General features: G+C 40.1%; 1 protein-coding gene across 4 annotated transcripts in view; it reads right to left on the bottom strand.

Annotated features, from left to right (window-relative positions):
- Positions 1-25610, bottom strand: part of LOC108718466 (dipeptidyl aminopeptidase-like protein 6) — an 883060-nt gene that overhangs the window by 325606 nt on the left and 531844 nt on the right. The window contains exon 1 of one of the 4 annotated variants that reach the window (XM_018266798.2): positions 6495-6868. The exons of the other annotated variants lie outside the window; for them this stretch is intronic. Within the exon in view, the coding sequence (XP_018122287.1) occupies positions 6495-6551 (57 nt within the window). The 5' untranslated portion in view covers positions 6552-6868. Of the gene's footprint in view, positions 1-6494; positions 6869-25610 lie in introns of those variants that run through there. 4 annotated transcript variants of the gene reach the window in all.

Raw genomic sequence — 25610 nt, 5'->3', positions numbered from 1 at the left:
AGAATTAGCTTAGTAGGAAAGGGGATCCTACTAAATAGGAATTATACTGTATGTAATTTTTCATCATTTTGGAATAAAACAGCTTCTAGCCATCTCAGTGTCTGACTAGGAAGATCAGGAGGAGGCCTCCCAAGAAACTTGTTTTTTTTTTTTTTTGTTTATAGGGAGTTAGCATTAATGTTCCTTATTAATGATATTTGGTTGCTCTATATCAGGGGTCTACAACCTTTTTTTACCAGTGAACCACATTCAAATGTAAAAAGAGTTGGGGAGTAACACAAACATGAAAAAGTCTCTGGGGTGCCAAAAAAGGGCTATTTCATCCTTTGTGGACTGACAACCTTCAGAAGGCTGTATTTTGCAGTGTCTGGTTTTTATGCAACCACAACTTGCCTCCGAGCCTGGAATTCAAAAATAATCACCTTCTTTGAGGGATCTGAGAACAACATCTTAAGGGTTGGTGAGTGTTATGTTCTTATGGGCCACTGGTTGGTTATCACTGTCCTATATCATTCATTTATTTGAAAAAGAGAGTTTGCATTTTACTTCAGTTGTAACCGACCTTTAATTCTTTGCACATTATTTTCCAGTTTAGCTCAAATCCAATCTGGAGCTGGGAATTAGCCTGAAGTAAGTCTTTTGTAGATCCTGACTCATTTCACAAATTCTACACAGCATTCTGAATATTAGTAAAAAAAAAAAGGCTTAAGAAGGCTCAGAAGAGATGTGACATCACTTGACTTGATAGGGTAATTTATCACAACCCCGGGCATAAGAGCTAGAGCCAAATTAGTCCATTAGGGCTCATTCAAGAAACACTTGTGGACCATGGTCCTGCCGGGCTGTGTCCAAGACATATTATTGATAGACTCAGTGCAATCCTGTCTTTTCCATCTGCCAAACTACTTGGACATCTGAATGAGGAAAGGCTAAAAGACAGGAGGCAAAAGATTTTGTACCTTCCCCTCACCTGATAGCTCTGCTATATTCATGAGTGAATGCAGATCCCTGTGCTCCATTCTATAGTGCAAGGCATGGTCAGATGCACTGATGGGCAGGCAAAGTGCTGAAAACATGACCTCTAATGTAGCTTTTCTAGACCCACTGCAGAACTAACTGTTTTGACATGAAACAAGGGCCCTTTGGTTTATCCAAATCACAATAAACCTGCCTCTTTGTTTAACTATAATAAATGGAGATCAGTAAAGAACTCACATTCTAAATAAGCCAAAAGCAGTTCATCACATCCTCTATTTATGCTTATTCCATCATTTGTCATACTGTGTTCTTTGTACGGTGTTGCATAATATGTTGGTGCTTTAAACATAAGCTAAAATAATTGAATATCAACCTGAAGGTAACTTGTGACTGACACAAGTACTAAAATAAAAGTGTGTAACTATGGTATAACCCAAAGATAAAAAAGACCTAAGACCATAACTGAGACTGCAAATATTGTTGTTTTTCAATGATCAAATAACCAGGTCTGAGCCTTCATTGGCCAGTTTGGTTCTGCATATATATTGCCTAAGTTGGCAGTGGACTCCTTGCAAGACAAGAACTTTATCCAGGCGCAAAATGTGGTTTTATTTTCTGAAATATTTATTGTTCCATATTGTGTGCACCAAAACTTCCCAACTTGACAACCTCAGAACTCTTCAAGATGATAGTTTTGTAGCTCTTCTCCCCTGTTCCAATGCTAATAAAATCTAATTTTGTCTAGTTTTCCAATTTATATATAGCACCATGCAGACACTTCCTGCACCTCTGGCATTAAGTAAAAACAACATTCCACTGCTAAATAGAGCAAGCAGACATTTAAAGTGTCATAGTCTGTGCAGATCATCCCAGATAGTTATAAAAATTGCATACTTCTCTACTGAATATAAAAAATGAAGTGTGTTTGTTCCAGGGCTGCCTTCATGAATATCTATCTCCTTCAGTTTGTTAGCTGAGCATTGAAGAAAGGATATTTTCACTTGACTCTAAGCCATAACCATGCTGTAACTACGATATTATTAGCATGCAAACCATAGATATCCAAATTCTGGACCTCAACTGTGGTTAAAATAAACCAGACTGTATCCAACTGGAAACAAGGTTAGTGCAATGGTCTTGGAAACAACATCTACTGGAATGCAATGTGTTGGACATCTCTGATTTAAATTATTTAGCCTTAACCCCCTGATGCTTTTGCAGTACAACATATTGGGCATTTAGGTAAAGATTGAACATAGTACCTAATATTTACTGGCAGGAATAATTTGAGAGCTTTATTCTATTAAATGCAGAAATGTCAGAGGAAGAAGAAAGTCACACCCTATGCAAGGAGACCTCGAATTAGAGAAATCTCCTACATAGGACATTAAAGTGATACAGACTTGATCAAGCTTCGTGTCTTTTTTAAAAAGAAAATAAAACCAAAACCTATTCTACTGTGAGTCAGTAGAATAGTATAGTAGAATCAGTAGAATAGAATTGGGACGCTCAATTTGGAAGTGCCAGTAACCTGTTACCCATTGGGCAGCCGGCATTGATGTGATCGTTGATCACTGTAGGGAAAATGGCAGGGCCTGCCACTCGATGGTAATAATAATTAATTTTTGCCAATTTAATTTGGTCTAGGGTGTCCCAAAAAAGTTCCACAATGTAACTTAACACTATTCAGACCTACCAAGGAATGTTTTTGGTTTAAATTTCAGCTTTAAGCACTTTTTAAAAAATAGTTCTATCTAGGAATACTAACAGAAGACATGTGTGATGTTTCCAGTTTTCCAATGTGATCTGAAGCAGCCACAAGCTTTGCTTAGAATGCAGCCCCCGCCCCCCACTGTTAGGCTAAGTGAGTCAAACTCCGCCGTCAAACTCCCTCTATTTCTCCCACCCCAGGCACACCTGACCCATCATATCAACAGCTAATAGCCGGTGTTATACGTTTCTGTACTTTGTATGCAGTTCACAATATCTCTCAGCGCCCACTGGTTTGTAACAGATACAAGAGCAGCAATCCATTACCACTAGCAGAATGCATATAAATATCCACTTTGGACTAGTATTTCAATCGGCAAACCAATTCATCCTCGTGCGAGTGCTCGAAAACATCATCATTAAAATGTTAGGGATGCAAGTATGATGTATGTACTACCTGTATGCCCACAGAAAGGTGTAAGCTGGAGCCTGGGCTCATTTTTAATCTTTACATAGTGCTACTAATTATACAAAAGCAACACATAAAATGTTTTAAGGTATAGGCTGTTCCTTCCCCATAGAGTTTATGGCTTAACCTTTGGGCCTGATGCATAGGATGATAAATTATACTGGTGCCCACATAATCTCAATCACGATATCTAAGTTTAAGCTTCAGAACATGGAAGTCTGCAAGTAAGCTAATATCACATAGGGTAGCATCCCACTGAAGATGAACCTATTCATGACAATGCAGAAGAACCTAATTAAGGCCTGTCTTGGGGTGGGAAGTATGAAAATGTTTTGTGTTGTTGGGAATTAAATTTACAAGAAATTTCTTGAAACTAGCTGGAGAAGTCAGGGTGGGGCAACTGCCCCTCTTGCCCAATTCTGTGGACATCCATGCTTCAGAAGCTTCATATTACTGGTCCTGTGCAGAGATAACTGCTCCCGACAAGCAGACAACCTCTATTGTGAAGAAGTTTTAAAAGTCCAAACCCTTTCCAAGAAGTCGGGCACCATCTATTGCTATGTCATAGTCACTTTCCCAAGACTGCAAGCAATACACAAAGGAGTTTATGGAACCCAGGCCTTATTGAATTAGTATGTTGTGGCTTGACCACTTATTCATTTACTCCAATTATCATATTAGGTAGAAGAAAGGCTCTTATATTGCTGTCCATTGTAGACATTCTAGTTAGGGTAACAATCTTTCCCTGCTGGTAGGTGTGGGCCCGGGATGTGGGCACTATGATGATGTCACTGGGTAGGGTAGTGACATTGAGAGTTCTGACCGGTGGGTATCGGTGATTGCTTGGTTGCTGCGGCAATCTTAGGGAATTCTGTCCAGACAGGTGGTAACCCAAAAGGTGGAGATACACAGGGAGATCTGCTCGTTTAGCGATGTCGTCCAATGAGCGGATCTCTCTGCAATATGCCTACACTGAGGTGGGTAATATAGGGCTGATCATAGGCTATACGGGCTGTCGGATAGCAGGACTGCATCAACACAACAGATGCGGCTGCGATCCAACGGGATTTTTTACCCTTCCTGATCGACATATGCCCAACTTTTAGACAGATATCGATCAGGAATGCCCGTCAGATGGCCCCACACATGGGCCAATAAGCTGCTGACTCGGACTGTCAGCAGCTTGTATCGGCCCGTGTATGGGGGCCTTAAGTTAGGGTGTAAAGTAAGTAAAGATCTCCATTTGCTTCTGGTATATGTATAGTATATATGTATAGTTCGTGTATAGAACTGCATGTTGTAGACTCCAGCATATTGACTTTAGACCACACGCCAAAATCCCACATATTTTGCACTCTATCACCTATCAATGCCCTGACCGCCTTGTAGTTAATTCAGCTGGACAACTGCAAGAATAGTAAAACTTGCATTGCTTTGAAATGTCTGTCTCCTATGGCGAGTGCCGGCAAGAGATATAGAAAATAGGACATTTCCCATCAATTGCCCAGCAGCAGCTGTTTCTAAATGGACTGTCTTCTTTATATAATACTGCAGTTTGGTATCCCCTGATGTGATAAAACCAAGTAACACAGTGAATGACTGAGTAAGAGAGAGAGAGAGAGAGAGAGAGAGAGAGAGAGAGAGAGAGAGAGAGAGAGAGAGAGAGAGAGAGAGATGTTCCCCAACTCATGTGCTGCTAAATAGTTTAGCTATGCACTGTGCACCAATGCAACAAGGTCAGGAACCAAAGAACAATTAATCACACACAAGTTGGGCTCAGAAAGTTTACAAATCAGGTCTGCCCTTATCTTGGACGCAACCGAGCATTTCCCTCGACACTAATTAAGATTTCTTCTCCTCTGCAATACGAGCCATTGATTCATTCATAGTGTAATGCAAGTTTAATTTGCACAAATAGTGCAGCGTGCAGAAATTGTATGCATTGGATTATTTACAAACATATCTTCTATAAGTTCCTATAGGACGCCATATACTTCAGAAATTCCAAACATATTCCATGCTACATAGTAACATATTAAGTTAAGTTGAAAAAAGACACATGCCCATCAAGTACAACCTTTTAACTCTATTTGAACCTGCCTAACTGCCAGTTGATCCAGAGGAAGGCAAAAAAAAAAACCCAATTTGAAGCCTCTCCAATTTGCCGCATATTTGCCTGGATTGAATGAATTAAAAAGTCCTTAAAATTGTATATAGTGAGTATTAAAATCTAAATAGACAATATTTCAATTCTATTTAAAATATATTAACATAAATGTAGATTTTATATATGTGAAAAAAATTATGAAAACAGCCACTTTATTCCTACCACCAAAAATGTAATTCAATTATTTTAGACAAACCATTTCCTGTATTGTAACCCTTGTGGTGTCAAATAAGGTCCTCAAAGCTCCAGAGTGGTATCCTTTATTTAAATAATGCAATATTCAGATGAGGGCCCTCCGGCACCCTAGAGGTCAGCTGTCAGTGTGACATGAAGACCATCTGATCTGTATTTTCTTTTTTTAATGACAAGTCTTGAAACACAAACTGCATGTTTGTGTTTGGGACTCTCATGGACAACATTGGAGATCAGGTGTTGAGGATCTGGCTGATGAATTAATTTATAGTCTGGCAAATACACTCCGTCTTCTTAGGTTATTTCATTATTGATTAAAACAGTCAATTGTATTTTCCAGGAATGAAATAAGAGACTGAGGCTCTTTGCAGAACCTATATATTACCCCCCCTTCTCTAGAAATACAAAACTGCTTTTTTTCCCTTTTCTCCTGTGAGTGTTGCCTTAGATCTTTGTTGCATGGGCGAATTTGTTCTACAGACCTGATTGTACCACGAGCCTATGAAACTTTCCATAAGGGGTATCGGTGCTGCAGGACACTGGATCCCAAGCTGCACAGTGAGAAACAGAATTCAATTCAATCCCTCTCCCCCTCCCTACCGCCTGAATTAAAGTCAATTTATATGTAAATAAAATATAGTTACACACAAACACACAAAAAGCAACTCAACAACTTCCAAGAGCAAGCCTTTGACTTTGCTAATGCATTTTAAAAAATTTAAATTTAAACATAAAATGCGGTTAAACAAGAGCAGGGCTCATTGTAGGGTGGGCATAAATTATTGATGAAAAGAGGCAATGTTTAAAAATAGCTAACTCTAGAACTGCGAGCGACCGAGCTCGGCTCATGGCAGGTCCCTCTGTTAAGCTGAGACTCAGGTGGAGAACTAGCAGCATATTTATATGTGTCATCCCAAACCGGAGCCAACGTTACAACCCCTTCACCATAATAAAATCCAAAAAATGTAATGTTGTTACCTGTTCTTGCTGCTGAGTTGTTTTCCCTGAAGCATTTTGTTCCTTGGCTGTAGTCATGGTGCCCTACTGGTGCCCACCGAAGTACCAGCAATATTGTTTTTTTCAGCGTGTGTGTGGTTAAATGCCCCAAAGCGAGAGGAAGGAGTAACTACTCCATGGCACAAATCCGGAGATTTAAGCTGAAGCTCACTCACTCTCGCACACACACACACACACAGAACTAAAGTCGCAGAAGATGGAAAGATGCTGTGCTCTTTACAATTAGCAACAGCCTCTGCATCACAGAAACAATGATAACTGCTTGGCAACCAGCTTCTGGCAGGAGCTTAGCTTGGAGACAACCAAGCGATGGAGCCCCCTCCTGCTCTCTTTCTCTCTCCACTCCACCTCCTTCCTCTTTCTCTAGTCAGATGCACGGAGCATGCACCAGCTCAGAACCCTGCCAGCAATAAGGTAGCACAGCCTGCCTCTTGTAGGACTGATTCCCTGGAAGAGACATCCCGATGTAATGCGGAGTCTGATTGGATAGCAGGGGCAGCAGCCCAGTGTTTAAGGTCACTGCCTGTTCGGGGGTTTTTTTTGGCCCAGTTTAACCCCATCAGTGCTAACTGTGCTGCTAATATCCCCTTCTCTGGAAATGCAATTGAAGGGTAAGTTAACCTCCAAATTAAAAAAAAAATGCCAGATAAAAGAAAACATGATTCTAAGCAACTTTCCAAAACACATTTATTAAAAAAAAATGTAACCTCTGCATTTGCTCATCCTCTGGTTGTTATTTTTTAAACCATGTTGCAAAATACAAAGACAGACAGCTCTGTGAATCAGCTGCTTGTCATTGGTGGAACTACCAGGGGAGCAGGGATGCAATTGGACCAGGGCCCGCACCCCCTCAGGGCTCCCTGGCAGATCACGCACCACGGTAGCCGCTAAAAAAATCACTACGGAGGGGTGTGGCTCGGGTGCACGGCCCACACCTAGGACCGCCCCCACATAGTTACGTTACTGCTGCTTGCCTTACATTGTTTCAAAAATCGGAGCAATCAGGGCCGAGAATAAAAGGCAAAAAATGCTGCTTTCAATAGAAATACATATAAAAATAATTTAGAAACCATATGAAATTCGTAATGAATGTATATTGCACAATTGTTTAGAATTATGCTTTCTTCTATTTCTTTCTATTTTTTGGGTTGACATTCCCTTTGAGGAGTCTTTCTAGGATTAATATCAAGGGGATAAATCATACATCCATGCAGGACTTGTTAATACTATTCCTTCGAGGGTTAACCAAAAACAAATATTTTCCTAAATAGTCTTAAAGAGGATCCATAATGAATGTACATGTTTTAAGCAAATCAATGCTTGAGTAATTAAATTGTTCGGAGTAACAATGGGCCCTTGTAATTGCTCCTGTGGGCTTTCTGGCAACTACAGAGTTAAGTCAATGGCTCTGCTAAAGGCAGGCTGCTATTAGTCAGAGACAAGTGATTCAGCCTGCTCGGTGTTGGAACTTTTCAGGTGTCTCTTGCTGTGCATCGCTGGATACGAGGAAACTTCCCTGTATTGTAAAATACCTGTCATGGAGGCACCCATATAAAAACACACAGAAACTAGGGTTCCAATACAAACTAGGGTTCTAATACAGATGGCAAACTTTCATTCTAATTACATTTTTAAGGATTTGCCCCAAATCTCAAATTTGTAAATTAAATAAATTAAAAAACATTTTTATTAACATTTTCTTAAATATTTAGCAAAAGTTGCAGCTTTAATGAGTTAACTGCATCAAATGATGACCCTATAGGGGTCATTTTACAATGTGCCCAGAATTGCTGCAAGACTGCATCTGACCCAAGATTACAATCTGTTCGGGAGGGACAGGGGTGAAAACACATGAAAAAAATCTTCCTCCAGCCTGCTAAGCATACCTAACCTGCACAAATTAACTTGCACAGGCAGTCCTATGGTAGATGGTAGTGTTGTGCAGGGTTGGACTTGGTCAGCTGGACCCTGGGAAAAATCCTGGTGGTTCCCTGTCCACATGCTTGAAGCCATTGTTGCTGCCCCGACTTCCCTACCTGGTCCCCACCACGGCCGTGACAAGATAAAAGTACAGCTCAGGTGGGGCCACAGCTGGGCTTTGCCGCAACCCCTATGTCAGTTGTCCACCACCCCACACTCAACTGAGGTGCCTACACTCCCCAACGTTGGTATTTTGTGGGCCAACAAAATGCTGACCCTGGTGAGCCACCAGTTTTTATAGACCTACGTCCAACCTAATCATCTCTGATGCGACCAATGGGGGTTGTAGCAGGAGTGTTCAGCCTGAACCCACCAGCAGCCCACAAACAATGTATGGATATCATCCCCAAACCATGGGTTTTGAGTAGTGATGGGCGAATAAATTCGCCACGTGCAAATTTGCAGCGAATTTCTACGTTTCCCTGCTGGTGAATACATTCATGAAACTGTCTTGAAAATTCGCCAGCAAAAATTCACCAGCGTCAAAAAAATTTCGGACGCCCATTGACTTTAATGCAGGCATCACAATTGACGCAAGTGTCAAAATTGACGCGAATTGACTCGGGCCTCAAAATTTGTCGTTTCATGAATTTCACAGGACTAATTCGCCCATCACTGGTTTTGATTAGGCATGGGCGAAAAATTTGCCAGGTGCGAATTTGTAGCGAATTTTCGTGTTTCACCACCGGCAAATACATTTGTGAAACTGAGGAGGGAAAATTTGTCAGCGTCCAAAAAATTGGACTCCGGTCGGAATAGTCGTTTGCGTCAAAACTATTTGGATGCCCATTGACTTTAATGCGGGCATCAAAATTGATACGAATTGATGTGGGCATCAAAATTGACGCGGTCCTCAACATTCACGTTTTGCCGATTTTTCACTGTTTCGCAAATTTCGCAGGAAATTTGCGTGGTTTATTTTTGGTGATGCGTAACGGGATAAATTCACCCATCACTGACTGGTTTTGAGCTGATCCGCATTTCATTAGCAGACAGGGCTGAGCTCTAATTTTCAGATATCTTCTATCTGGTGCAAGGTGCAGACCCTAGATGCAAATTCTTTCTAAATGAACACATGTACATGTTTTTGTTCTAGGGATGCACCGAATCCAGGATTCGGTTCGGGATTTGGCCAGGATTCGGCCTTTTTCAGCAGGATTCGGATTCAGCCGAATCCTTCTGCAAGGCCGAGCCGAATCCTAATTTGCATATGCAAATTAGGAGCGGGGAGGGACTTTTTGTTACAAAACAAGCAAATTAATTTTTTTCCCTTCTCACTCCTAATTTACATATGCAAATTAAGATTCGGATTCGGTTCGGTATTCGGCCGAATCTTTCACAAAGGATTTTGTTCCCCTATGTGCTCTTACACTTGCATCTAGGGGTCTCAGTAAATGACCCCCTTATAAAACAGAACCTTGTTTAATTGTTCAAATTACCATTGGAAATTGGTGAATACTTGTTTTGCTTTTCAAAGGAATATATTTCAGACAAGGGAATTTCCTTGTTTTGCTGAACAACAAAAATGTATTGTTCTATAAATCCATATATGAACATTATAATGCTGATTCAAATGTCCCATGGTAGCACCATTCTAATCCCTAGAGGTTCACCTTTTAACTGGGATTTGAGTCATTCAATGATTGTGATGGACATCCCAATTTAGAGGCAAGATTTCAGATGATCATTACTCTCAACGGACACTTTTTTTTTAGAATTTAAGGAATGTTTGCAGCAGAGAAACTACTTTCAATTGAAAAAATGCCATGGCAACCATTTTCTTTGTTTTATAAACAAAAGGAATTTATACAGCAAAATAAAAGCTGGAATCCAGATAATGGGCCTCCTCGGAGACTGTGGCTCTCTGTGCAGAATAACTTAATAACTTAATAATGCAAGTACAACAAAATTAAAGGAAGCCATAGTTTATAGTTTAGCTTCCGTTCGAATGACATTTTTTTTCTTGAGAATTTTCCGGTAACACTGGTTGGAATAATGTATGGCATTTAATCCATAATTAAGGGTTGGATTGGTTAAATGAAAACAAGTGTTTTTTTGTCCATGGAAGAAATAGTGGTCACAAACTCTTCCAGTTAATGTAGATCTTTAACACATACACAGCAACTCTTTGTACACAGCCAAAATATCAATAATCCAAAGGCTTAGTGACATTTAACCCAACTGTCAGTTCAGCCAAAGAATAGACATAGAGAAATTGTGGTGCTTGGTGTATCAATGATAATGTGAAAGGGCAATGGTAGACTCTGTATTTATAGACTGTATGATGTATCATTGGACATGAGCTCACTGGGTGTCAAACAAACACTTGACTTCAAGTCTGCTGCCCCTATTGATGCAATGCACTGTTGGATCCCAATAACTCAGAATTGGGGTGGCAGTAGTTGCAAGTTTTCACAGCATCATTTAGGTATGCCTCCGACCAGGGTGGGCAGGTTGTGATGAATAGGGGCATCAGTTTACCACTTATTCTGGATCATTCAGATGAAAAAGTAGAAAGATCAAGGGTTCATTTGGGGAGCTTGATTTACTGACCAGGGAGTACTGGATGGTGGACTAGTGGGGGTGGGGCAAAGATGTAGGGAATGGGGCTGTGATGGAAATGGGCTGGCCAATGACACAAATTGGAGCATTTGGATATAAAGGGGCAGGATTTACCACTATTTCTGGACCATTCAAACAAAACGAGGTAAGATCATGGAGGCTGGATCAAGGGTGGAACTGGTAAATTTGTAATACTGGCCAAGGCCTTGACTGGTGTCTTACCAGATAACTGGGTGGCAACCCTAGAGTCAACATGTGCACTTGCAAACAAGTCAAAGGCAATGGGTTTAGTACAATTGTAATTATACAACATTTCAAGGTGCACGCTTGGATGCAAGTATCTTGAATGAGGGTCATCAATAATCTCAACATTTGTGTGATTGCACTGTGGCTGTGTTCATAAATGAAGCTTGTGTCACAACCAATGGCTACTATATACAGAACGTAGATATTTTGTTGTGTATGTAAAGAGAACTGTGTTGGGCATAAGCAACTATGGTAATAGTTTTGGCAATAGTAGTTTATGGAGGATGTTGATTATCCATCCCAAAGAGGCCTAGGTGTGACCCAGGTGCAGAACTTCTCTTGATCTTCCTATATGGTGCTTCAAAGATTGCTTTAAAAAGTCTTTAGTATTGGATTGGGCACTAATGTATAATGAGCAACACACTACATACAATATGAACTGATAGTGTTTTTTAAGATATTAATAAAGCTGTTCGCTAGAGTTTCAATATTCTTTGTTCTTCTTTGCTTTTCTTTATATTACTTGGTGTCAAGATGTTTGCCTGCTAGGCTACTGTTTCCTATAATTATATAATTTGTATTTGCTGATTTATTTATGTTCCTATTTATAGATGACCATAACAGCTGAACCTTGAACAACTCCTGGGTCTAATCAAGAAGATGTGCAGAATCATTGTATTGACAAGGCACATTTGAGTCCTCATTGAGTAGACCCTTGTATAGCACAAAGCTTAGCAAGGGCTGACTGAAAGCCAATTATAAACTGGAGTACAGATGGCTCACTGGGGAATGGGGAAAGGGTGAAGAGGTGGAGAAGGGAGAGAGAAGAAATGAGATTGCAACATGAATAAACCTGAAATTCATTTCTTTAAAACAACGCTATTAGTGATGGGCGAATTTATTCGCCAGGCACGAATTTGCGGCGAATTCCCACGATTCGTTGCCAGCAAATAAATTTGCGAAACCGCCCCAAAAATTCACCAGCAGAAATTCACCTGCGTCAAAAAAAATGGACGCCGTTTTGAAAATTTTTTGTCATTTCTTGGGAAATTCGCTAATTTTTCGGCAAAACAAAACACCCCAAATTCGCCCATCACTAAACGCCATGTAAATCAGCTGGTGAATCAAACTCCCTGTTTAAATAATTGGTATCCCTCTTATCAACTGAATGTTAAAAATCACAAACATGGTTTTAATATGTCTATTTAGAACACCATTCCATTAGCAGAAGGTATAAGTAGGTTCATGAAGTTTGCTTAGTTTATGGCTTGATACAGCTTTAAGGTTTCACTATGCTTTGCTACTGAGAGTTTTGTCTCAGCATCAGCTCATCTTGTCCATCAACACAAGAACAGTCTTAAAGGGCACCAATCATAAGTAAAATCATTTCCTAAGTAAATACACTATGTGAAAGTTCAAGAAATCCGATTTTTAAAACAGTTAGAATTGTTTGTATAATGTAAATGATCAGCTCACTATTCCTTCTGCAAGATCTCCCCTATCTCCACTGCAGTTCTAGCTGAGGCAGCCATCTTGGATTTCACTGGCTCCTCCTACCTATATCTTCCCAGCCAACTGCAGCTCTGAAATCTCGCACATGCTCAGTTGAAATTCCTTGTTGCTTATCAACCCTTCTAAGCTATTTTCAAATCAGCCAAACCTGTGTGTTAGCTGCTGTACAGTAGTGCTGCCACCTGCTGGAAGTTACTGTGTGCCCTTCATTTGCATAATAACATCACCAGCAGGGGACAAGATAGGGAAATCTCCTGATACTTCTAGTGGAGGAGTTTACTAAAGCAAGGCATTCTGGGTAGAATACTCAAAGCAGTGTTACAATCTGAGCATGCTCCTGAAATTTGCATATTATAGTCTCTGTTATAGTCTCAGTATGGCCTCCCTCAGTGAAAGAACCCATTTGACAAATTTTGATTTTTTAAAACCTGCAGTTTTTTTCAAAAAAACTATATTATATATATTTCTTTCAAAAAAACTATATATGTAGCTTGATTAAAAGTGTTTATGTTGTACTGGTCAGATTGTTAATATGTGTTTGATTTTGGCTGTGATAGGTGCCCTTTAAAGAACAAATAACACATTATACTCCCATTATGTGACCTGAAATTAAAGAAGTATATGATTCAAAATACAGGTATGGGACCTGTTATCGAGAAAGCTTAGGGCCTGGGGTTTTCAGTATAATGGAACTTTGTGTAATTTGACTCTTTACAAGTGTACTAGAAAATTAATTGGTTTTTCCGAAATTTCTCCATACTTGAAGCCTGCTAAGAGTTTGTTTAAACATTACTTAAACCCAATAGAAAGGTTTTGGTTTAAATAAGGATTAATTATATTCTAGTTGGGATCAAGTACAAGGCACTGTTTTATTATTACAGGGAAAAAAATCTTTATTAAGAAATTTGGATTATTTAGATAAAAGGAGTCTATGGGAGACGGCCTTCCCATAATAGGGAGCTTTCTGGATAACAGGTTTCTGGATAATCCCATACCTGTAATAATAAAGTGATTCTTTAAAATATTAAAGAATACTAAGATATTTGGCTTAAATCCATCATCCGGACTCAAGACCCCAGGCCACATACATTCTAGTTAAAGGAGAATTCAACCTGTGGGGGAAAAAAATGTACCCCCCACCCTAGGTAGACCCCCCCCATACTCAATACTTACCCCTCGCCATAGATTCTTCCAGCGGAGTTCCACGCATCCATCTTCCGCATCCGCATGCGCAGTTGGATCAGTTTGCCGGTATACAACAACTGTGCATGTGCGGAATTACACGGAAATTGACGATCTCTCAGTCATCTTACAAAGGATATGGATGCGTGGAACTCCGCTAGAAGAATCTGCAGCGAGGGATAAGTATGGAGTATGGGGCATTTCCCAGGAATCATAAGATTTTTTCAGACAGATACAAAAACTTGTTCTGCACAGTGCTGGGGCAAATTACTAGGGATGCACTGAATCCAGGATTTGGTTCGGTATTTGGCAGGATTCACACTATAATATAGTCCCAATTTCCATGTGGTATATGATGTGGTGATCTATCTGGAAGCTCTGTTGCATAGGACAGCTTCATTTGGCCTGGATTCAGCCTTTTTCAGCAGGATTAGGATATGGCCGAATCCTCATGCCTGGCCCATCCAAAGAACATTAGGAGCCATGGTGGATACATATAATCTTTGCATTTACATTTTTGAGTACTGTGTCAGTTTTTATATTTTTTGTCTATAATATTGGCTACTTCGGCGGTGCCTTTTTTTCTGACTACTTCCACCAATCCGTTTTGTTTTTTCTCTTTTAGCTGAATTGGGTGTGCAGCGGACTAACATTGAATGGGGATTAGAGACTCATTTCTATGAACAATCTTGAGCAATTAAGGGGTAATTATAGAGAGAGAGAGCGATATATATATATATATATATATATAAAAAGATAATAATGTATCCTTGTAAATCAAAACTTCACAATTATCCTCTGTAGACTGGTAGATGGTTCTTTTCATCCAACATACAAACTTTATGCTCTTTTCCCCTTTAAATGCATTTCATCTGAACTATTCTAACTAACGGGGAGCTAATGTTGCTTACACAATACAAGAACGCTGAACATTATCCTCTGAACAGGTAAAATAAGCTAACATATGTTTCACCCCATGGTGCTGAAACCTTGCACAAAACAATCTGCTTGATTTTTAGCACCAGGCGACAAGGAAAGGGAGAACGTCAAATATGTAACAAAGCATAAACAAGGTCCAAGAATAATACATCTGTCACAGTAAGAAATTTCAACAGTAAAGACAATGGGGGAAATTTACTAAAGGGCGAAGTGGCTAACGCTGGCGAAATTCACGTCATTTCGGCACTTTGCAGATGGACTCTGGCGCAACTTCGCACTCTAACGCCAGGCGAATTTTCGGTCTGGCAAAAGAGAGTTACTACACAAATTCACTAGGTTTTTGGTTTTACTGAAAGTTACCTCTATCGCCAGACTTGCCTTCGCCACCTCAGACCAGGCGAAGTCCAATAGAGTAGATAGGAGTTCCTCAAAAAATATTTGAAACTTTTTCTAAGTCCCAAAAAACGCTGGTGTTTTTTTCCTATTTAAAGGGTGATAGACTGAAAAAGATAGTAAATTTGTTTTTGGGGTTCCATCCTTCCCCCTACATTTGCTAACATATGGCACCTAAACTATACTGTGGACATATATGTTGGGCATTATAACAACTTTTATATAATTGTATTAAGGTTCCCAGGCTTGTGTAGTGTAATGTATTTGCTGCAACATTTACAGCCATTGTACTTTAACTGCACGCCGTATGCTAATTAGCCAACGCTAGCGTAACTTCGAACTACTGAGCGTAATTTCGCCAGCGTTCGGTACCCTGTGCGCATCTTCTGATCTTCGTGAATTAGCATTGTCCAGGCGAATTTATGCCTGGCGAAGTGTTGCGATGTGCGCGAAGCCAGCGCTGGCGAATTTTCACCGGTTACTGAATTTGCACCAATGTGTTGTGCAAAACATACTCATTGAATACAGAGCTTAAAAAATGTATTATATCCATTAAATTGGTTGCTACTAACATTGATAATCAGGGATTTTAGGACAAGGTTGCAGTGGTGGATATCGGGATATATAGTAGAGGCTTGTGCTAGTTCTATACACGTGGGAATCCATTAGTTGTATTTGACTCCACACTCCTGACAAACATAACCTTTTCATGAGATCATATGATTTTCCACGATGAGTTCAATCTATTATTCATTGACTGTACAAAGGAGCAAGGGGGTATGCTACACGCCTGCAAAGAAGAAATGGAGGTCGAGAAGTCCAGGGAAGTGATTGGAATAGGCGACTAGAAACCACTAAATACAACCAACCATATGTGTTTTCTAAGAGGGATTGGACATTGGAGGTAAGAACAGCAAATTTGAGAACCATTAAAGTTATATAGTTATATAAATGGAAGCAGGACGGATTAGGAGAACTGTAAAACATTAGAATAGCAACTGTCACCTCTGGGCCAGTGGTAGATGACCGACAGATGGAGGAAACTTGAGCCTATTTCATTGTATACATCACACAATAACTGCATGTTACAGCAGTCAATTAAATGTGAAAATGTGGGTTAATGATCAATCTAATAAGAATGGCCTGCTGCAACATGGAAAGCCTTCTGTGTCATCACTTTGGCACAATGCTCCATCTCTAATTTCTGGCAGCAAGTAAATGCTGTTAGACAGTACAGCTGGTAAAATGATGCTTTGTGTAGGTCTCTTTAGTAGGTGTCTTCTACAGCCACACCAGTGATTGTCTCTAGAGACACTTGGCATGATGTAGACTGGGTTTCCCAAATGATTCCCTGCTTCCTATGGGAATGGCTTTGTATGGCAAGTTATGAACATATGGGTCAATTTGGATGCAATCAGCAGAGGTAGTGATGGACAATGCTCCTGATGCAGTTGCACCAAAATTTGTGCAATTACACTTACATTTCAACACAATTGGGACACAGTTGGGTCAAAAATGACCTAATTCTCAGCAGTTGTAATTAAAATTACACCTGTACAGGGTTCCTTAGGTGCAAGTTTGCTTTGTCTATGTCCGGGGTCCCCAACTTACACAAGCATAAAAAATGTTCCTGGGTGGAGCAAAATAACTGCTCTGATTGGCTATTTGGTAGCCTCTATGTGGACTGGCATCTATAAGAGGCTTTGTTTGGCAGTTGACATGGTTTTTATTCAACTGGGAGCAACATCCAAGGGGTTGGTGGGCAACATGTTGCTCACATGCCGATCACTGACTCTATGCACACATTCTACTGTGAGAAACCTAGAGCTACCTTGGCTCCAAGGTTCACCAACATTAATAGGCACACATTTTGCAACAGGAGGTGGGACAGACAAAGCAGGCTTTGGATGCAAATGCATCTGTAAATGAGTCCTATAGTATCCGATAAAAACTTTGGTCATTTGTGATGCTACTGGTCCACTGTATGGCCTGTTCTTCCTTAACTCTCAATCTGTAGCTAACTCCAACACAGCTACCTTAGCCAAATGAGCCCATGAGACACTAGCCTTTTAATTAGATTCAAAGCAATGTTGGAGATGAGTCTGAAGCTTGAATGAACATACTGCAGAGCAGGTACAAACATGTGAGATGAAAGTTATACAGATGCGCCTTCAGCCTACTGAAGCTTTCAGAAAAAAAATGCAGAAGAGTTAAAAAGGATGGACAGCTTTAATCTCAGGGAATATTCAGAGAGCAAGAAGATAATCTCCCAAGAGTTCTAATATTACAAAAATATGTGTGGATGGATAACTAGAGATAAATAGATAGAAAGATAGAAAGATAGATAGATAGATAGATAGATAGATGATAGATAGATAGATAGATAGATAGATAGATAGATAGATAGATAGATACATCGATAGATAATAGATAGATAGATAATAGATAGATAGATGGATAGATAATAGATAGATGATAGATGATAGATGATAGATAGATAGATAGATAGATAGATAGATGATAGATAGATAGATGATAGATAGATAGATAGATAGATAGATAGATAGATAGATAGATAGATAGATAGACAGATAGATACATAGATAGATAGATAGATTGATAATAGATAGATAGATAGATAGATAGATAGATAGATAGATAGATAGAGAGATAGATACATAGATAGATAATAGATAGATAGATAGATAGATAGATAGATAGATAAATAGATAGATACATCGATAGATAATAGATAGATAGATAGATGGATAGATAGATGATAGATAGATAGATAGATAGATAATAGATAGATAGATAGATAGATAGATAGATAGATGGATAGATAATAGATAGATAGATGATAGATAGATAGATAGATAGATAGATAGATAGATGATAGATAGATAGATAGATAGATAAATAGATGATTGGTAGATAAATAGATGATAGATTTTCAAATTGTACATCGGTCAGCATTAAATCGCTTGTCGCTTTAAGACTTTAAGAGTATTATTTTAGAAATCAGTTTTTCTAGAAGGCAAGCGTTATCTTTTTCATAAGCTAGATCTAAGCTCCCTGAGATGAGGTTGTGACCTCCTTTAGAAATACGAAATAGTAAAGACAATTAATCCATGTAGTTATCAGATACAAAGTGGTCAAGATAAGAAGATAATTGGAGCATGACTTTCAGAAAGCAAATCCTTCGCTGTAACACCATCCTCATTTATTTCACCTGTAAAGCTTAGCAACACAATCACATATAACACTGCCATAAATGTAATATCACTCGGGCTACAGAACCAAGATATAGGCATGTCAAAGATGGCGTTATGCAGTGTGAAACATGGCGTGTCCAGCTGACACGACAAAATAAATAAATACTGATTACGTCAACCCTACCTATCAGTTACAACATAATGGCCCTAAGTGTCAGTTGACACTACCAGGAACTGTATTTTATAACCTTTCCCATGGCTCCCAATAAACAGGAGAGCACAGGGCACACATCAATGCATTTACTGAACCACCGGCTAATAAAAGTCTAGTCTGCCGCTGCTGTCAGATTAAGTTAAAAAAAATTAATTCAAAGGAAAGGTCTTTGGCTCACTGCTCTCCGCCAGCAAGTAAGATGGCCACCATGATGGGCGCTGACATCCTGATCAACATCAACTGACAACAATGTGCATTTTCTGTTCATTAGTTCTTTTTTCAAAGGTTAGTCTAAAATAAATGTATCTTCTTCGACGGCAGTAGACCAGCTGCCAGCATTTATCTACTTTTCTATTTGTTACTTTAAGGGCAGAGACACACGTGGAGATTCAGGGAGATTTTAGTCTCCCGGCGATAAATCGCCTCTTCTTCGAGTGACTAATCTCCCCGAACTGCCTTGACGCCGACTAGAATCTAAATAGCCAGCAGGATGGCACTCGTTTTCCGAAGTTGCCCGAAGTTTCCTTGTGAGGCAACTTTGACTTCTAAAAACTAAGTGCTACGAGTGCCATCCCACTGGCAATTTAGATACTAGCCAGCTGGAAGGCAGTTCGGGAAGATTAGTCGCCCGAAAAAGAGACGATTTGGCTCCTGGCGACTAATCTCCCTGAATCTCCACGTGTGTCTCTGCCCTAAGGGTAGGGGCACACAATGCTGGTTTACTCGTAAGGCAACTTCGAACGACTTCGCAAAACGAAGCGCTCAGAGTGCTATCCCCCTGGCAATTTAGATACTAGCTGGCGGGGAGGCAGTTCGGGAAAATTAGTCATTCGAAGAAGATGCGATTCGTCTTTGTAATTTGTAATTATTGCCAAACTCCATTAAAGCAAAAATTCACAAAGAATGGGGAATGCGTTATTCTGAAATGTGCATTCAAAATTCATTGGGTGCAAGTCTGGAGCAGCTATTGAAGCAACCTAGTGTAGGAATCCAGGAGCAACCACAAATGGCCCCAAATGGCAGGTGATCTATGGGTCCCTAGGGTCAACAGGAGCAGTTGCACACAGTACATCTGAATAGGCATGATGAATGCGTTGGCACCATGTGAAAGAAGAAGATGAAGATAAAGAAAAAGAAGAAGATGAAGAAATATTCCTGTAACCCCACCAGTCAACCAGTTATTGTGTTTTATATTCTTGGAACTGTAGTAGGTTGTCGGAAACCATAATGTTTTCATTAATCGGTAACCTTGTTCCATGGTAAGGGGAAACGTGACCAAATTGTGGACCTCAAAATGTGGACTTCTGAAACAATTGTTTTATAACTTGGGCTGATGAAAAAACAAGAGTCAAAAGTTCTAGGGTTAATTTAAAAGACAAAAATATAATAGTCAAGTGTAAATCTTACTGGTATATCTGACTATTCAAAAAGATCAGATAATAGACTCCAACAAAATCTGTTATACTTTATGGCTTTAAATTTTGATTTGCATAATTAGCATCTGAGAAGTCACAATCCTAATGACTCTAGGATCTAAATCCTAGAGTCATTAGATGTAATCATCACTTCACATGAGCAGTGGCTACTGAATAGTGACTGTTACAGGAAAATAAAAGATTAGAAGTTTTAAGGACAGGCATATGGGCTTGATTGAATCAACATAAGAAAAAAAATCACCTCTGTCCTCCTGCTGGTTTCTATATTCTTTCCTATTCATTTTGATGTTTTTTCTCTAATTAAGACACCAGGCTGCAGATAAAATGAAAGAACATGTCTTTTCCATACATCTGACCCAGGTGCCTGAGATAACCATAGCAACACCCATTATAAATTCTAAATCAGATTGACTATTTGGACCCGGGACCGAAGAAATAAAAGGAATGCATTGAGACAACTGTATGTTCTAAACTGTGAAGAACTGACCAAACAATGAAGTCTTAATCAGAGGATTTTTCTACTTTTAAACAATTCAACCAGTTTGCTTGATCTGGTTACCACTGTACTAAAGACTCCAACATAAATGATAGTTGGCCTTGAGCTACTGTATGTGCACCTGGTACTTAACATATAGGCGCTAGACAGGAGAACAGTATACTAACTGCTATAGGTTCTAGAAGAGGAGCAACTGTTAAACTGTAGGACAGTAGGTTGAAGTACTCCTAGTTTATATACAGTACAATCCTATATAATAATCTTCAAGTGTCTCTGCGTCCAGTCCCTGTGTCCGTGGAATTGCGCTACTGCGCATGTGCCCCACGGACCGACACAGGGACTGGACGCAGAGACAGGATCTGTAGGATACACATCCCCATAGGTGCCGCTGCCAACCCGTTGGACGAGCTCGAAGTCCTGCTGCCGGTTCTTGCGGAGGATATCCGCGCTCGACCGCGCTTTCTGTAAAGCAAACCGACAATAAACCAAGGGAGCGTGACGTTTGCAAAGGGAGTCCCAGAACTGAACTCTTACTTTGCGTCGCGAGATGGGACAGTAACTTCTCAGCTCCCACACACTGGAAGTAGGAGGAGGAAGCAAAGGCACCGCCTTCCCGTTTGGGCCTGCACACTGCACTGGGCCTGGACTACACAAACACTGGGGGTAGGGAGGAGGAATACCTGACCAGACGCAGGATTGGGGAAGGCTGTGCCTGTGGTTCAGTCCAGCAGTAGCGGCGCGAGAGCTCAATCCAGTCACAAGCAACTTTTGACTCAATAGAGGCCCTGCCCGACAAGCGCTCCTCTCTCTCCTCCCCTCTAGCCAAAAACATTTATGCTGCTTCCATAGACTTCAGTCAGTTCTCTTACAGTTGTGCCAGTCAGCTGACCTCTGTTACATTGTTTCTAGAAAGTAGTGTAGAGAATGAATACAGGCAAAAACGGCCTTTAATAGGAACTCAGTCAACTCTGTTTATACATAGATTTAAATCCATTGTTTGTAAAGAATGTATATTTGGCAGTTGCTATATATTAAATTTAATCCAGGCCCAGACTGGCAATCTTTGGGTCCTGGCATATAGCTAGGGATCCTATATAATCCTATCCTATAAAGTTGTCTCTGCGTCCAGTCCCTCTGTCCGTGGGATTGCGCTACTGCGCATGTGCCCCACGGACCGTCTCTGGCGAGTTCTAGTGCCCGTTACTTTAACGGCTTAATGTCTAATAGTTAATAAAACTCCAAAAAATCTCCTTCGTATCAGCTTCATACTGCTTTCACTTCTCTTTTGTAACCCAACTTTTCTATTGAGTGGGGTGAAGAGTTGGACTGGGCTGGTGGGACACCAGTAAAGAACCTTGTGGTTTCGGCCCTCCTGAGTCTCTCAAACCCAGACCAGCTCCCTGCACGACACCCTCTTTGTTGCATTCGACCACCATACCTGGCCCCCGGCATGGCAGCAAGAACAAACAGGTACACGGGGGCCAGAGGGGGGGGGGGTTGAACTTCAGGCAGGTGTGCTTTGCGGCTGCATCAGGGGGTGCCAGAGGCTCTGAGGTAGCAGCCTCAGTGGGACCCGGGTCTCCCAATCCAACACTGGTGGGATCTGACACCAACTTGTTGAGCCAAAATGCATATTAGGGATGCACGAATCCACTATTTTGGATTCGGCCGAACTACCGAATCCTTTGTGAAAGATTCAGCCAAATACCGAACCGAATCCGAATCTTAATTTGCTTATGTAAATTAGGAGTGGGAAGGGGAAAACATTTTTTACTTCCTTGTTTTGTGACAAAAAGTCCCTCCCATCCCTAATTTGCATATGCAAATTAGGATTTGGTTCGGCCTTGCAGAAGGATTCAGCCGAATCCTGATGAAAAAGGCCAAATCCTGGCCAAATCCTGAACCGAATAGGACCTGCAAAGCACATTCTACCCTGCTTGAACACAACCCACAACTGCCTTAACTTAACTCTCTCTGAAACCGAAGTGACATCATTGCAAAACATAAGTGATATCATCATAAACTGGTGACATCGTAGATAAAATAAAAACACATGGAAAAAAGAAATAAAGAAGTAAAAATGAACTAATATTGAGAGCTACAACCCAACCTATTGACCCCTGGATCCACATCCAAACCCAATACATTTTTTACAAGTAACCCATGAGTACCCAACTAGATATGGTACTCTACTGTATATTTATAGAATCATAGTCAAGCACCCTAAACTTCAGAATCTCAATATTGCAGGGGTTTAAGGCAATTAAAACCCAAAACTACACAATCGTTTCATGAACCTGGAAGTGTTAAGCCACATTTACTCAACCTAATATCTAGCTAATATCAAGCTATTCTCCGTAGCCTCACCTGGTTTGAAATGAGGTTTTAGATAAAAACCCACACTCATTTATCTCATTTTGCCCATCTCTACTCTATATAAATGGCTGTATTAAACTTCCTCTTATGAAAGGTCAGCAAGACACTAATAGGGGTTTGTTTGCGCTTTATGAAATGACTGCTTGTAGCATTAACACACACTCAAGCACACGGACACATTTACAGTAATATGATGAATTCCATTAAACATGGCATTCAAGTCTTTACGGAGATACGTTTGTGCGCCAGGGGTGAACAACATACATTTCACGAGGGTCAATTCTATTTTGAGTTTCCAAGCAAGCAGTGAACCAATTACTGATGGTGAATTAATTATAATACCCATTTCTATTCACCCATGCATATTCTGTTCTAAATATTCATGAGAACCATGCAATTCTAGATACATGAATTAAGTACTGCATGCTATTCTATAAACTGTGCTTATCCAACTACAAAATGTGAAAAAAAGGGGGTGAATGCATTTTACTCTGTGTCCGGCCTGATACGGAGTACATCTAAAAACAAGGTAGCCTGGCACAAACTCCACTCCAAACAAAAAAAGTAATTTATTCAGGAAAGCATCTGATAAAACAAAAGCCTTACTTTTTTCATGCCGAAAGTCAGTGATTCATCATAGGAGTGAGTAACAAGTAATAAAATAACTTTTTGCCAGGACAATGGTAAAGTTGGAGGAGAGTTTACAAAGGACCAGTGTGTATCAAACACATATACAGCTTATATGAGATAAGGTTAGAAAAATAGCAGGAATAAGATTCTTTTTTGGAAAGAACTACTACTTTTTTTTTGGAAGACCACATTGTGTCATCAACTTTTCTGATGGTGACCTATATAAAAGGACTTTGCCTTTGGCCTTGTAGCTTTACATGATCATAGACCTCCTAACTTTTTCTGTAAAGAAGAATATTGTTGGTTTGGTGAGTGCCAACTTGCACCACTTGAGGTCCGCTTCTTGGCAATATTCTAAATGGAGCATTTGCAGTTGAAGTTGATTCGTACCTGGCTTCAACTGAGCATGCTCAGTGTTGGTGTTCACTGAGAAGAAGAAGGCCTGAACCTGGTCAAGATGCTGCCCACCAACCCCACTGTGCTGCTCTGCTTTAAGGTCAAGGAAACAGTTGCACTTAGAGAGCATAAGTAGTATGGTTTTGGAAGGGGGACGGTAATATCCTTATAATTTATAGTAGGGGTACATTATTCCCTAGATAGCTTGAAATCTTGTACTTTTTATGTCTCTACAGAATTGGGTGACTTGTTGGCATTCTTTAGATGCATGATAGAATTAAAAATAATACTAATACAACATAGAGCCAGTTTATTTTAGGCACTGTTCAGTCCCCCCCCCCCCTACACTTCTGACACCTCCAGTTTTGCTCATCATGTTGCATATAACTTATTGCTTTGAGTTTTTGTGTCTGCCGTTATTGATTTCAGTGTAAATAAGCGGTCCCTGCCCTTATGCACCACATAAATAACATATTAGTTTATGCTAAAATTATTTGCCATTCAGAGCTCATAAGCCTATCACCAATTAAAAGGCGCAAAGTACACAAAGAACCTGCCAAATTAGGAGAACAATCTTTACATTGTTACATTCAAAAGTAGGAGACCTGGTAGGGGGAAATGACACAAATGGAGTGGATTTTTAGCTGTCGGCAAATGAAGAAAAGAATATTTCTATGTAGAGAAGTGAGCTCAACATAACAACAAACCACAAGCTGATACTTTCCCTCTACCTCTGCGGAAAGCATTTTGATTGTCCCCTTATTTAACCTTTTACGTGCCCTCGGTGGTTGAATCTGCAGAGATGAAGCTCAAGAACCAATAGTGCCAGCAGCATCAACTCTATGTTCTTGGGTTCTGCCTTAGTCTATGGGAGCATTGTCTTTTCTAGCAAACTGTGAGGCTGCTCATGACCTGACACGACCAGGACTTAAAGGAATAAAGGTAGAAATGTATGTCAGATAAAGAAAAACAAAATAAGCATTGGATCTTCTACCATTAGAAATAATATTCATGCTGACAATAGAGATACAAATTATAATAAAAGGAACAGTGGGAAGGCCGAGATAACATTCAGTCCTCCATCTGAAGACAGGGAGTGCATATCTATAAAAATAACATATTCTGGGTACCTAATCATAACAAACTTTGAATTCAACAGAACGCGCAGAGGAGATGGTGGAGCTCACCGGGCAGCACGTCTCCTCATGATCGTTGCTCTTGCGAAATCCCAGTTACTTCGCTCCGTTTTCAACAACACCTCATATAGCTCGCTTCTGAGCGCTGACCAACAGAGACAAGTTGTGCTATTATCTAATCTGGCTTTATTAATATCAAGGGTACATCAGTGGGTAAAAACTAACTCGTTTCGTGCCTGTTATCCTAGGCGTTTCATCTGTTGATCATCGCTCAGAAGCGAGCGATATGAGACTTAATCATAACAAGTTTGGTTTCCATTGGGTTGGCATTTCAGGGTTAGGCAAGAATCAGTAGCTCAGATGT

Source organism: Xenopus laevis, chromosome 6L (genome assembly GCF_017654675.1).
Source record: "Xenopus laevis strain J_2021 chromosome 6L, Xenopus_laevis_v10.1, whole genome shotgun sequence".
Taxonomy (NCBI): domain Eukaryota; kingdom Metazoa; phylum Chordata; class Amphibia; order Anura; family Pipidae; genus Xenopus; species Xenopus laevis.
This window is presented reverse-complemented; position numbering and strand designations above follow the sequence as displayed.